General features: G+C 39.5%; 1 protein-coding gene across 2 annotated transcripts in view; it reads left to right on the top strand.

Moving 5' to 3' along the window:
• vps9d1 (VPS9 domain containing 1) overlaps positions 1 to 15,923 on the top strand; it is an 83,844-nt gene that overhangs the window by 7,724 nt on the left and 60,197 nt on the right. For both annotated transcript variants that reach the window (XM_061927986.1, XM_061927985.1), the window contains exons 2-4: positions 9,052 to 9,124; positions 14,549 to 14,734; positions 14,836 to 14,977. In XM_061927986.1, coding sequence (XP_061783970.1) covers positions 9,052 to 9,124; positions 14,549 to 14,734; positions 14,836 to 14,977 — 401 coding nt within the window. The remainder of the gene's footprint in view (positions 1 to 9,051; positions 9,125 to 14,548; positions 14,735 to 14,835; positions 14,978 to 15,923) is intronic.

Genomic DNA, 15,923 nt, shown 5'->3' with positions numbered 1-15,923 from the left:
GTAAAAAAAACCTAACAACATTATGATTTGTACATTTTCAGAATGCGCTTGTTTTACTTTTAAACAAAGAAAAAAATCTGAAGTTGTCTTTATTTCTAAGTTCTCGTGCCGTGATTTTACCAGTCCGGCCCACTTGGGAGTAGATTTTTCCTCATGTGGCCTCCGATCTAAAATGTATTTGACACCCAAGGTGAAGATCCTCATTGCTGTGGAGACTTTCAGCTAGGTCTCTGTGAAGGCCAACAAACATGTGTCTCGAAAATCACGCTTACATCTTGCGTAAGCTTGTAGTTCGTCCATTTTATTCTGGATGGTTTGAACATTCGACAGAAGGATAGTCGGGAGCGGAGGAAGCCGGTGTCCGTTATCTAACCCCTATTGCCTCAGTCTGCCTTGGACACCTCCTCTCTTCCCTCTCTTTCTCCGGTGCTTTTTGTGCGGTATTCCATCTGTCGTTGCCAGGGTATTGCTCCGTAGCGAGTGGGGAGTGGACAGAATTACCTCGCTTGCTGTCTGTGGTCACAATTCAAGCAGTATCACCCGACTGTAGTGCTGTTCACTATTTTATTTTTAGGACACCATTTTTCTTCGATTGCAATAAGAAACATATGTTTAATGTACCGTAAGATTTTGTGTTTTTTGTGGTGGCTTCTATATAGAAAAGTATCGATAAGTATTGACAAGTATCGAAATAAAATTTGATACTGGTACCGGTATCAAAATACTGTTATCGGGACATCCCTAGTACAAACCCCGTTTCCATATGAGTTGGGAAATTGTGTTAGATGTAAATATAAACGGAATACAATCATTTGCAAATCCCTTTCAACCCATATTCAATTGAATGCACTACAAAGACAACATATTTGATGTTCAAACTCATAAACTTAATTTTTTTTTGCAAATAATAATTAACTTAGAATTTCATGGCTGCAACACGTGCCAAAGTAGTTGGGAAAGGGAAAGTTCACCACTGTGTTACATCACCTTTTCTTTTAACAACACTCAGTAAACGTTTGGGGACTGAGGAGACACATTTTTTAAGCTTTTCAGGTGGAATTCTTTCCCATTCTTGCTTGATGTATAGCTTAAGTTGTTCAACAGTCCATTGTCTTGCTGAAATAAGCAGGGGCGTCCATGGTAACGTTGCTTGGATGGCAACATATGTTGCTCCAAAACCTGTATGTACCTTTCAGCATTAATGGCGCCTTCACAGATGTGTAAGTTACCCATGTCTTTGGCACTAATGCACCCATCACAGATGCTGGCTTTTCAACTTTGCGCCTATAACAATCCGGATGGTTCTTTTCCTCTTTGGTCCGGAGGACACGACGTCCACAGTTTCCAAAAACAATTTGAAATGTGGACTCGTCAGACCACAGAACACTTTTCCACTTTGTATCAGTCCATCTTGGGGACGGCGTGGCGCAGTGGAAGAGTGGCCGTGCGCAACCCGACGGTCCCTTGTTCAATCCCCACCTAGTACCAACCTCGTCATGTCCGTTGTGTCCTGAGCAAGACACTTCACCCTTGCTCCTGATGGGTGTTGGTTAGCGCCTTGCATGGCAGCTCCCTCCATCAGTGTGTGAATGTGTGTGTGAATGGGTGAATGTGGAAGTAGTGTCAAAGCGCTTTGAGTACCTTGAAGGTAGAAAAGCGCTATACAAGTACAACCCATTTATCATTTATAATTTATCATTTATCTTAGATGAGCTCAGGCCCAGCGAAGCCGACGGCGTTTCTGGGTGTTGTTGATAAGCGGTTTTTGCCTTGCATAGGAGAGTTTTAACTTGCACTTACAGATGTAGCGACCAACTGTAGTTACTGACAGTGGGTTTCTGAAGTGTTCCTGAGCCCATGTGGTGATATCCTTTACACACTGATGTCGCTTGTTGATGCAGTACAGCCTGAGGGATCGAAGGTCACGGGCTTAGCTGCTTAAGTGCAGTGAGTTCTCCAGATTCTCTGAACCCTTTGATCATAGACCGTAGATGGTGAAATCCCTAAATTCCTTGCAATAGCTGGTTGAGAAAGGTTTTTATTAAACTGTTCAACAATTTGCTCACACATTTGTTGACAAAGTGGTGACCCTCGCCCCATCCTTGTTTGTGAATGACTGAGCATTTTATGGAATCTACTTTTATACCCAATCATGGCACCTACCTGTTCCCAATTTGCCTGTTCACCTGTGGGATGTTCCAAATAAGTGTTTGATGAGCATTCCTCAACTTTTAAAGTATTTATTGCCACCTTATTTGTCACGTGTTGCTGGCATCAAATTCTAAAGTTAATGATTGTGGCGACTTGTCCAGGGTGTACACCGCCTTCCGCCCGATTGTAGCTGAGATAGGCTCCAGCACCCCCCGCGACCCCGAAGGGAATAAGCGGTAGAAAATGGATGGATGGATGATTATTTGCAAAAGAAATTTTTTTTTATCAGTTTGAACATCAAATATGTTGTCTTTGTAGCATATTCAAATGAATATGGGTTGAAAATGATTTGCAAATCATTGTATTCCGTTTATATTTACATCTAACACAATTTCCCAACTCATATGGAAACGGGGTTTGTATATATACAGGGTTTCCGCGAAACTTTAAAAAGCATTACAAGTCTTTAAATGGATTTTGCGAAAATTAGAGCCTTAACTGGCATTAAAAGCGATGTTCAGAGGCATTAAAAAATGTAATACAATTGTAGGACTTGGCCTATAGTCAATACGTCAGTCAATCAAAGGACAAATTAAAAAATGACCCTAATAATGTTGTGGTCATTGATAAATTGCCACGTCTGTCAGTGTGTTTCTTTTCTTCGGCTCTGGCTTCCAAACTGGATATAACATTCCATCCACAGGCAAACCGGGAAAAAAATGAGTCCAAAGCACCACAAGGATGCTTAAATAGATGCACTTCATCATTAAAAACTTCCCACAGAAAGCTCCAAGTGATGCAAAACCTGTTAAAAATGGACAAACAATTCACAAAAATAACTTCAACCTGCTCCCAGGTTGCACAAACAAGAGCGTCTCTTCGCTCAATTTTATTTTTCACTTGAGTTTAATTTCTTCTCAAAATAGCATGTATGTGCTCGCAAAATACATTTTTCTTTGCTCAAAATCTGCTTTGGCGACCTAAAATTAAGGCACAAATATAACTCCATATGGGGATAGGTTGATTGGCAACACTAAATTGGCCCTAGTGTGTGAATGTGAGTGTGAATGTTGTCTGTCTATCTGTGTTGGCCCTGTGATGAGGTGGCGACTTGTCCAGGGTGTACCCCGCCTTCCGCCCGAATGCAGCTGAGATAGGCTCCAGCACCCCCCGCGACCCCAAAAGGGACAAGCGGTAGGAAATGGATGGATGGACTATCTGATCACTGCATTTCTCAGCAGTCTTTGACCATCACTTTTGTCTATCATGTCTCCTTGCAATCCCCCAAATGTCTTTGTTTCTGTAATACATGCCAACATCTTGGTGTTATTTGTCAAGAATGAAGTAGCATAAGTATAATGTATGATAGCTTCTTATCTTACAATGTCTTGTAACTTTTTATACACTAAAGCAGTGGTCACCCACCTTTTTGAGCCCGAGATCTCTGGTCTCAGCCAAAAACCAAAGCAAGATATACCCTTTTGTCAACTATGTTCGTGTATGTGTGTGTGTGCACGCGCATGTATGTGTATGTGCATGTGTATATGTATATATTTATTAAACATTTTATATTTTTGTTTTTTAAAGACAAAGCTTTGTGGGGTTTTTTATTGACTGTAACAGTTAGTTTTTATTTCATTGTGCTTCTTGCTGTTTTCTCAATTTTTGCTGGTGTTTTTGTTTTTTGGTAATGTGCCTAAGGCCAATGACAAACGAGTCAAGAGCCACAAATGGCCCCCTTGAGAACTCCTGCTGTAGAAACTATCTGTTTATTGCCACTATAGTCCTAGTACTGTAGTATATTTGTTCATCCTATGGCAGGGGTCGGGAACCTTTTTGGCCGAGAGAGCCATGAAAGCCAAATATTTTAAAAATGTATTTCCGTGAGAGCCATATAATATTTTTTAACACTGAATACAACTAAATGCGTGCATTTTTAAGTAAGACCAACATTTTTAGAGTATAATAAGTCTCAGAATAACATTATTATTCTGAAGCTAACCATCCATCCATCCATTTTCTATCGCTTGTCCTGTTCAATAATAAGTAAAATACTTCTTACCATTAATGCGACTTTTCGAACAGGTGGGGTAGAAAACGGATGGATGGATTAAAATGTATGAGAATGTTTTATATTTTGAACGTTATTTTTAACTCTGATTACCAGAGGAATTATTCATTACTTATCGTGTTAAGCAATGCCAGCTAAGATTTATCTGAGAGCCACATGCGGTCATCAAAACAGGCACATCTGGCTCGAGAGCCATAGGTTCTCTACCTCTGTCCTATGATCACATAAGAGACGGGAATCAGCTTACGTCAGCGCCAGAAGTAGTGAAATCAGCTGTTCACCTGGCGTTTTTTTTTCTTTGTGATAAAGAAGGGATAGACGGGAAAGTCTTTCTTGAGCTGCCGTCTTGTTTTATCATATATTACTGCCTTTGCACATGTCAATGTTTACTTTTGTATATAAATCTAAACAAAATCCGTACTTTGGATCACAGACCCTCGTGGCTTGTTAGCTTATTGGTGTAGTCGAACGATGATGATGACGATGGGCTCAGTTTTTAATTGTACTGTAATTATGTGAATTACATCCTATTTAAAGGGTAAATGCGCTTTTTTTTAAAATTTTGCCTATCATTCACAATCATTATGAGAGGCAAAACGACGGATACATTTTTTTAATGCATTCTAACTCGTAAATAAAAGACAGCTTACAATGAGGTCATCTATACCGCCCATAAAGCCCTAAATAACCATCCAAAAAGTGCCAATAATACTCCATTTGCGATTCGTGACTTGAATGTTAACCAAGTATTAGTGATATTGTTTTTATAAGCACCAACGCAGACAAACTATAGTGGCGCCGTGATCACGGAGAGGTAACTAGCTTAGTTAATTCTGCTGGATATACTCTCTATTTTATGCTGCCATTTTGTTTTTTTTGCTGAGATATTTGCTTGTTTTATAATATATAACAATATATAATTTGTTATATATTGTTATACAATATATAACAAATTTGTTATATATTGTATATATTATATAAAAATATGATATAATATATCAGTATATATTATATACTGTATATATAATACGTAAACATTACATATGTTATATTTTATATTGCTACTATGGTAAATTTATTGTCTACTTAATACCTGTATTATCCTTTCCATCCTTACCCTTTCCATCCTTTGTAACTGAGCTACTGTGTGGAACAATTTCCCTTGTGGATCAATAACGTTTGCTTAAGTCTAAGCCTGGTTTCACCCCCCTTTATTCTTCATGAGCATTATGAGTTATTTTTCATCTCAATGGGAATATAACAACATCCTAACAGTTGCCATCCTAGTGACAGCAGACATTGTACAGTAAGTTATGTTTCGTTGCGTTTAATGGCTCTCATTAAGTCTGCTGTAAATAGTAATTAGTGATGTTGTCGAAGGAAAAAGCGAACGTTGTGATGTGTTTTTGAAATGAATGCGCCTCTATATGCTTAAAATGATCAAAATACACAAATATTACATGTTTTTATAAATGTGCCTGTTATTACATTACGGTATATATATATTTACAGGGTGTACAAACCCCGTTTCCATATGACTTGGGAAATTGTGTTAGATGTAAATATAAACGGAATACAATGATTTGAAAATCATTTTCAACCTATATTCAGTTGAATATGCTACAAAGACAACATATTTGATGTTCAAATTGATAAACATTTTTTTTTTTTGTGCAAATAATCATTAACTTTAGAATTTGATGCCAGCAACACGTGACAAAGAAGTTGGGAATGGTGGCAATAAATACTGATAAAGTTAAGGAATGCTCATCAAACACTTATTTGGAACATCCCACAGGTGTGCAGGCTAATTGGGAACAGGTGGGTGCCATGATTGGGTATAAAAACAGCTTCCCAAAAAATGCTCAGTCTTTCACAAGAAAGGATGGGGCGAGGTACACCCCTTTGTCCACAACTGCGTGAGCAAATAGTCAAACAGTTTAAGAACAACGTTTCTCAAAGTGCAATTGCAAGAAATTTAGGGATTTCAACATCTACGGTCCATAATATCATCAAAAGGTTCAGAGCATCTGGAGAAATCACTCCACGTAAGCGGCATGGCCGGAAACCAACATTGAATGACCGTGACCTTCGATCCCTCAGACGGCACTGTATCAAAAACCGACATCAATCTCTAAAGGATATCACCACATGGGCTCAGGAACACTTCAGAAAACCACTGTCACTAAATACAGTTTGTCGCTACATCTGTAAGTGCAAGTTAAAGCTCTACTATGCAAAGCGAAAGCCATTTATCAACAACATCCAGAAACGCTGCCGGCTTCTCTGGGCCCGAGATAATTGAAGATGGACTCATGCAAAGTGGAAAAGTGTTCTGTGGTCTGACGAGTCCACATTTCAAATTGTTTTTGGAAATATTCGACATCGTGTCATCCGGACCAAAGGGGAAGCGAAACATCCAGACTGTTATCGACGCAAAGTTCAAAAGCCAGCATCTGTGATGTATGGGGGTGCATTAGTGCCCAAGGCATGGGTAACTTACACATCTGTGAAGGCACCATTAATGCTGAAAGGTACATACAGGTTTTGGAACAACATATGCTGCCATCTAAGCGCCGTCTTTTTCATGGACGCCCCTGCTTATTTCAGCAAGACAATGCCAAGCCACATTCAGCACGTGTTACAACAGCGTGGCTTCGTAAATAAAGAATGCGGGTACTTTCCTGGCCCGCCTGCAGTCCAGACCTGTCTCCCACCGAAAATGTGTGGCGCATTATGAAGCGTAAAATACGACAGCGGGGACCCCGGACTGTTGAACGACTGAAGCTCTACATAAAACAAGAATGGGAAAGAATTCCACTTTCAAAGCTTCAACAATTAGTTTCCTCAGTTCCCAATCGTTTATTGAGTGTTGTTAAAAGAAAAGGTGATGTAACACAGTGGTGAACATTCCCTTTCCCAACACCTTTGGCACGTGTTGCAGCCATGAAATTCTAAGTTAAGTATTATTTGCAAAAAAAAAAAGTTTATGAGTTTGAACATCAAATATCTTGTCTTTGTAGTGCATTCAATTGAATATGGGTTGAAAAGGATTTGCAAATCATTGTATTCCGTTTATATTTACATCTAACACAATTTCCCAACTCATATGGAAACGGGGTGTGTATATAAAACATTGATGGAAGTGTTTGGAGGTTTTTTAAAGCGCTTTATAGGCAGAATAGAGTGACTCCATTGTTAGTGGACTTTTGATCACATTTATTTGCAAGTTAAAATGCATAAAAAAGAAAAACATATGTATGCTTGCTTGTCTGACATAAGATTTGTGAATGATGGGCAAAATTCCTAAAAGAAAAGTGCAGTTCCCATTTAACTATTTATTTATGAGAACCTTATTTATTATTTGTTTAGTTACTTTACTTTTTTAAAAAGAAAAACAAACTTTTATATGAGAATTAGCGTATCAATAAACAATACAATAGAATGCAGTACAAACAACTACAGTAGTTTTATGAAGTCATACAATATTAATTTACAGAATTTACCTTGGAGAGTGGACTTCTACGGTATCTACTTCCAGCTGCTTCTTCATCAAACACTCCATCATCAGCTTCTCCAATTTTTATATTATTATATTATTTTAACATCCTTAGTTGGAGTTATTGACTCATTCTGCTTCAGTATGGTGATGATAAGCAACTGCTTCATCAAGGTAGCTAGCTACACACTTTGTAATATTTTTGAATTTTTTTTCCTTTATTCAATAAATATCATCCACTTCTTTTCAGCATTGCCATTCACACTCACTTTTTTCCTTTTGATGTTTGGAAAAACAAAGTTTTGTGCATCTCTAGCTATAAGTTATTGCTAGCAAGTTAAAAATGGATGTTTTTGGGCATATCTTACGGGGTTCACTGTGACATTCCCTCCACCGATTGGTGGGGTGGCTCCTAACACTGTCAGGCTTGGTCAAAAGATAGGACTCAGATGCAGAGTAGGGATTAATTCGGCAGGCTTTTATTTTGAAAGCTTCCTTTCACCTCTAGAGTCAGGGCAATTCAATATAGGCTATAACTAAAGTAGTCGGCGAAAAAGTTTCCACAAAAAGGAACAACCGAAAATCACTCCGAAAGGAGGAAAACACAAAAACAATAACAAACTATACTTGGCGCCGTGTATTCTATGAAATTTATTATAAACAAAAAAACGCTCCAACAGGAGGGAGAAACAATGGCTACGAAACTTCTACACTGTCTATAATCTAAAAAGGTTAACAAAAAATGTGACTCAAAAAATTAAGGAAAATGAAGAACTTTAAGAAAAACTGAAAACTCACCACTTCGGCTGTAAAACTAAATAACACAAAATCACTCTGCTGAGGAGGAGAAAAAGAAAACTCAAAATATCAACGAAGGAATTCAGGATCAAGATATTTAAACACGAGACGAGGCAAGGCATGGACAGGAATCGAGAGAGGCACGAATAAACGAGACAATCTGGCACAGAACAAAGGGAGGCGTGGGCTTATAAGACACATGAGGGTAATGGGGAACAGGTGGAAACAATCAGGGATCAGGGATGACATCAGCCTGATGACACAAAAAGAAGGGCAAGTGACCTGAAACGAGAGGAGTTACTTTTCAAACTAAAACAATTCACAAGACAGAAGAAACCAAGACAAGACATCCCTCACCGCGGGGTGACAAACACAATGTTTTGCCCGTAAACGAAAGCATGTCAATTAGCCTAGAGACAGTTCGTATCTCAACAAACATGTAAGCACTCATCAATCCCAAAGTACTACTGTATTGCTGAAACAGTAGTTTGTATCTGTTTTTTTGTAAGGTATTGTGTTGTTCTTCTTGCAGGAAGCTTACTGTGAATACCTTCGGACAATCAACTACATATCACATGTCCTTTTGGAGGAAGCTGTGTCTCAAAGTAAGCTCTAACTTATTTGTATCTACTGTATATGCATACATGTGGTCCTCTGGTTGAGGAGTTTTAGTGTAAGTCAGAACTTATACCAAAATTATATCTAAATGAACACTTAAGTCAGTCATAGTGTACACCAGGGTTGTCCAAAATGTGGACCGTGGGCCATTTTTGGCCTGTAACTATTTTTTTTATTGGCCTTCAAAATGTTCTGAAAATTAAACTAATTAATTATTAAGATATATTTGATACAACACTATTTGCTTTGTCACCTATAGCACAAAAGCTAACATAATGTTTTGTTTTCAAATACCGTATTTTCCGGACTATAAGGCGCACTTAAAATCCTTTTTTTCCCCTCAAAACTCGACAGTGCGCCTTATAACCTGGTGCGCCTAATGTAAGGAATACGTTTGGTTAAGCTTACCCTCCTCGAAGCAATTTTATTTGGTACATGGTGTAATGACAAGTGACAAGATGGCTGTCAAACATAAGAGATAAGTGTACGCTGCACCGTTTGATGTGCTTCAACATACGAGTATTATTATGGTGTGTGTATAAGGTAAGACATATTATCTGGCGTTTTGTTTCCCAATATTATGCAAAACCAACTTTTCTTACCTTCTGGTAACTGCTGATCTGTATTTGAGATCTGCATAAATACTGAAAAATTGCACGCGTCCACTTTTGTAGTCCGTGCCGACACCGTAGTCAATAAGCTTCTTCTTTTTCTCTATCTTCTTGTTATGGGACATTCATCCTCCGCTGTTGCCATTTCTAATATTAAGTAGTGTAAAGTTATTATATCTCTCAGTAAACTCGCCATGAAAGCGCTAAAACATACCGGTGTAGTGAACTTTAGTTATTAGAGTTCCGGTCGAATGATTTTTCACGGGAAACATTTCCGGTGTTGTTTCCGGATGAGGAGATGCTGCTCCGTTGTTGATTTAAGTAATGTCACTAAAACAGTTAGCTCCATCTTTTGACACTTCTTCCACTCCCGTCCTTGCACGCTACATCGCTACAACAAAGATGATGGGGAGAAGACGCTGTCGAAGGTGCGCCATGTAAATAAGACCGCTCACAAAACGGCGCATCCGGAAGCGGCTTGAAGATGATCTGTAAAACATTATCTGTGCAACATTTTGACTAAAGAACCACCATTACATGTTATGTAGACCACAAGGAAGTGTTTTACATTTAGAAAAAAATAAAATAAATATGACTCCTTTAATGCGCCCTATAATCCAGTGCGCCTCATATACAGGTATATGAAAAAATACACCATTCATCGGCAGTGCGCTTTATCATCCGGTGCGCCCTATGGTCCGGAAAATACGATAGTATACACTGATGTACATTGAATTGGTTTTAGCCTTTAATGTATCAAACTGATCCCCGTATTTTTTCATTTGTCAGTCTGCGGCCCTTGATGGAAAAGGTTTGGACTAAGGTTGGGCGATATATCGATATGCGCGATATATCGCGGGTTTGTCTCTGTGCGATATAGAAAATGACTATATCGTGATATTCGAGTATGCGTTCTCACGCAGTTGCTTTTAGCTGCGGGCATTACACTACAGGCTCTTCCTACTCTTTCCTGTCTCTCCTTCTCACAGACAGCAAGCGCAGCTTCTACACACGTCACATACGTATAGGCCCTCTCGGAGCAGAGAGGTAGCAGAATGGCTAACGTTAGCTGTGATGCTAGCGGTAAAACAAGAGAAAGAAGGTGCGAATCTGGTAACAAATGAAGGAATAATTAATTCCCCCAAAAAACAGCACGGGGTCCATCGTCTGGCGGTGGTTTGGCTTCAAGTGGGAATATGTCGAACAGACAACCGTAATATGTCAAGTGTGGGGCAAAAGCGTTGCTAATATGTAGCATCATTTGAAAAGTCCCCTGCTAGTGAATGAAGAGTGCTCACTCCAATCCAATCCACTTTATTTATGTAGCACATTTAAACAACAAAAATGTTGGGCGCGTATAGCTCGGTTGGTAGAGCGGCCGTGCCAGCAACTTGAGGGTTGCAGGTTCAATCCCCGCTTCCGCCATCCTAGTCACTGCCGTTGTGTCCTTGGGCAAGACACTTTACCCACCTGCTCCCAGTGCCACCCACACTGGTTTAAACGTAACTTAGATATTGGGTTTCACAATGTAAAGCGCTTTGGGTCACTTGAGAAAAAGCGCTATATAAATTTAAAGTTTTTTTTTTGTTTTTTTTTGTTTTTTTTCCCAAAGTGCTGCACAACAATATTAAAAACAATATTTACGTACTCCGCACGTCAACATCTCCGTTCGGTGCCACACGTCCACACCATCAAAATGCAGAGGCAAACATTTCCAGATCAACACCGTATGAAAAAAATAGTGATTTTTTTTAGATGTGATTTCCCTCTCTGCATGAAAGTTTAAAAGTAGCATATATTAATGCAGTATAAAGAAGAATGTTTTAATGTAGACACATAGAATCATCATACTGCTGTGATTATGTGCATCAAGTGTTAATTCAAGGCTAAGGCAAAATATCGAGATATATATCGTGTATCGCAATATGGCCTTAAAATATTAAAAAATGGCCATATCGCCCAGCCCTAGTTTGGACAATCTTGACGTACGTAGATAATTGATAATGTCTTACCGTGTCTAATTTCACTTCACTTTCCTTTTGTTCAGAAGAGTGCCTCCTGGTTGACATAAAAGTGACATTATCCTACCTCAATGTAGTGACACATGTATTATTTCTTAGTAGTTTACATATTCTCTCTAACCTAATCACTTCTCTTGTTTCTTTTCGTACACTCTTAAGGTATGTGTCACATAGGAGTGGCTTTGCTGCACCCTGGAGGGACATTGGCCAATAGCAAGAATGCTACAGTGCCTTGAGGACATGGCGTTTGTTTGCTCGATGCCGTCAAATGTGCAGTACACGGCTAGAATATGTAATTTAACCTACAATATCACGATACAGCGATAGTGTAAAAAGCTTTATCGTCGGCCAAATGTATATCATTCATCCATCCATCCATCCATCCATTTTCTACCGCTTATCCCTTACGGGGTCGCGGTGGGTGCTGAAGCCTATACCAGCTGTATATCATTCATATATATCTATATCTCCTAGTCTCCACTCAAACACATGACAGCCGTCAAATGCCCTTGAGAAAGGTAACACCCTTCCGGGTTTCAGGCGATGGCCTATAAGCCCCATTAGGCTACTGTTTATTTACCTGCATCAGTGCAGATCTCGGCTTATTTTGAAAGGTTTAGAGGCAAATATAAAAGCGATCATGACATTTAAAAAAAACAAAAAACGGGATGGAGTGGATTTTAACACTCTTAAGAAAATATAAAAAAAAAAGATTTAAACAATTTATCATCACCAAGAGGTTACTGCTACCTCACTTCACTTGACACTATTTTAGAGAAGAAAAGATTGGAGGCACATCATGTCTTTAAATGGTAAATGGTAAATGGGTTGTACTTGTATAGCGCTTTTCTACCTTCAAGGTAGGGCTGGGCGATATGGCCATATGCCCTACCTCTCTGCTCAACGAGGGCGTATACGTATGTGACGTATGTAAGAAGGTGCGCTTGTTTAAGTCTCTGTGAGGAGGAGAGACAAGAAAGAGTGAGAAGAGCCTGTAGTGTAATGCCCGCAGCTAAAAGCAACTGCGTGAGAACGAGACAAACCCGCGATATATTGAGTATATCGATATTTCGCCAGCCCTACTTCAAGGTACTCAAAGCGCTTTGACACTATTTTCCACATTCACCCAATCACACACACATTCACACACTGATGGCGGGAGCTGCCATGCAAGGCGCTAACCACGACCATCAGGAGCAAGGGTGAAGTGTCTTGCTCAAGGACACAACGGATGTGACGGAAGTTGGTAGAAGGTGGGGATCGAACCAGGAACCCTCAGGTTGCTGGCACGGCCACTCTTCCAACCTCGCCACGCAGTCCTCCTTTACATCTGGATGGGTCCACAAATTAAGCATTAATCTGTGAAAGACAAAGTTGGACTTATTCGTGCATCGCTAACTAACGTACTTGATTGACATAACGAGTGCCGCGCTGCTGTGATCGTGATGCTAATGAGATAAAAGATAAGTTTGTCAGCAGTTGATTTCCTGCTACAAATATTAGTCTTTGTTCATGTCTGCAGTTGTTTTTATGATGTGAAGTCTATTTTGTCTCATTATTTAGCTATATATGTCCCTGTTGTTCAGCATAAATCTTTGCTAGCGATATCAAGATATAGTTTATGCTGTTAAGCCTAAGAGAGATTTATTTGTGTAATTTGTTAATACTATTGTAGCGGCCCTTGACATCAATAAGCACCAGCGCTGAGATCGACGGGTACGATTTTTATTTCTGACTTGGTCTTTCATACATCTTTGTTGTACTTTGTTGTACCGTGAAGCGTATTTTCACCGTGGAATAAATAAATGACCCGCCACTACTATTCTTAACATACACCTCTTTGTCTACCAAGAGTGCAACTGAAGACGTGCTTCCTCAGACCAACAGCACATTGTGACGACAAAAAATAGCTTACTTAAATATTGCCTTATTGCCGGCCATAAGAGAAGAAGACCTACATTTTAACCTTTCTTCATAAACATTTAATCACTTTAGTTATCTGCTGTCCTGTTAAGAGCCTGCTGCATGTAGATACTGTGACGAAGCGGGGTGTCAAACTGGCGTGTGACGTCACTATTTATCCATTTCCCTTGACACTACGGGTGAGCAAAACAACATTCGGCTCTATTGGCCACTTCACAACCCGGAAACATGGTTACAAAATAAATCAACTGTGGGGGCCACTTACAACTATTAAGGATATTTTCTTGATGCTAACAAATATCACCAAATCGCTATAATGTGGTCATCCATGTCGAATAAAGCACTTAGCTTTCCTGCACAACAACTAAGCTTTTAGTTTCTGTTATGAAAATCGAGAAAGAAAACATACGGTGGATTGGACCAACATGACATTAGTTCATTTGCACAACCAGGTCTTCGTAGTTGTATTTAGGCATAGGAACCACAACAGAACACAAACTAATGCAATCTTCTGTTCTTTCTTCACATTTAGTTTTGCTCTCATACACTACTAATATAGCAGTAGAGAATAAACTCTAAGAATGTGGCTTGTGACTGCTTATAGGGAATAATATAACAGGAGACTGAAGAGACACAGCAGCAGTGTTGTTAATCATCCTAACCAGGTTTAAAGCAATCAGTCTGAATACAGTGGGTGATTGTAAGCTCAAAACTAAATCACAGGTCAGATCTCAGGTGACATCTTTGACTTAATATTTTTAGTATGCAAAAACAAAAGCAGCTCAACTCAATAACAGTTTAAGAACATATTCCTTGAAAACATCACTTTATGTTCTTCACAACTCTCGCTGCTTAGCCTCGGAGAAGGATATGGTTCAGCCGAAGGTGGAACGCATGTTGACACTGGCTGAGCAGTGTCTGGAGCGAGCCAGGTCATTTCTAAACAAGACCGCTGACCCCTCTGCTCTTTCGGCCTCTGGTTCCTCCTCCCTTTCAACGAGCCAGTCCAGCTGTTGTCCAGTTGCTACGGTCATTAATGCAGGTTGGAATACTTCAATTACCACCTAGCATGCTGCAGCCAGTAATCCATTGAATAGTCACATGATCTTTAACCCTTGTTTAATCCCATCTCTGCTGTCACAGCTACTTCTTCTAGTGAGCAGGAAGAGTCCAGTCCCACGAATACTTGCCGGCACCCGGGTGATGATCGGGTGCGGTCCCCTTTCCTGCCTCCTCATGTCTTCCAAAGACTACAAACAGTGGTGTTAAAGGATATGCACAAAAAGTAAGGCTGTGTTTTTTATGCTATAGACTACATATTGCTATGTTCAATGAGGGATACTGTCAGACGGTAGCAGGGCCAATGAGACGCTAGTTAATTAATTTATCTTGTTTCAAGGGCCCTGTCAGTGTACAGCTTGTATAGCAGCGTGAATTAAGGACCCATAGCGTCACTAACATATTGTCTTTATTATTTTTTTGCTCTTGTAAATTAATCTGGCAGCCATTTCTCAACATATCAATTAGTTTTTGAGTAATGGTTAGATAACTAACTGTACTTGGAATGCCCCCTTTCCATCACCAGATTCAATTTGTTGCCCCCTCTTGGTGTGATGTCATCTACAGAACTGGGCCCAATTTCCCCGCATAGACAGTGTGGATAAAGGCATGTAAAATTATTATTTTGATCACTTCGTTACATTTTTTTCTTGCCCTGGACCATGATTACTTTAGTTGTATTGATACAACCTGCAACAATGCATCTGGCAGCCATATTGATAATCCCTTTAAATTCTGTGCGAAAATATCGTGATTCAGGATGAAGATGCTACCAAAACACATACTACACAATAGCTATGTGCACATGGACACATTTGATCGGAATAAAAATGCTTTATGTAAACACACCATTTGGAATATTCTGACCCGATCACACACAATCGGATCAAAATTTAATTCCGATCGAAACAGGTGGTTTATGCTGATAGTCATTCTGATTGTAGCGCATGAAAACACTACTTCCGAAATTCGGTTTGAAATTATCCTTACTGCGCATGTCTTTGATGCCAGCTATACTATATTTAATAGTCTCGGAATGAAGCAATTTTCTTGCTGCTGTCTCCCCCCATTCAACTTGTACAGAAGTAGCATTATATGCTGTGAGTTTGTTGTGTGAAAACGAGATTAGCAAAGTATGTTATTAAGTGTCAAGTGTCGATCTACCAATAAAA

This window comes from Nerophis lumbriciformis, linkage group LG35 (assembly GCF_033978685.3).
Source record: "Nerophis lumbriciformis linkage group LG35, RoL_Nlum_v2.1, whole genome shotgun sequence".
NCBI lineage: Eukaryota > Metazoa > Chordata > Actinopteri > Syngnathiformes > Syngnathidae > Nerophis > Nerophis lumbriciformis.
This window is presented reverse-complemented; position numbering and strand designations above follow the sequence as displayed.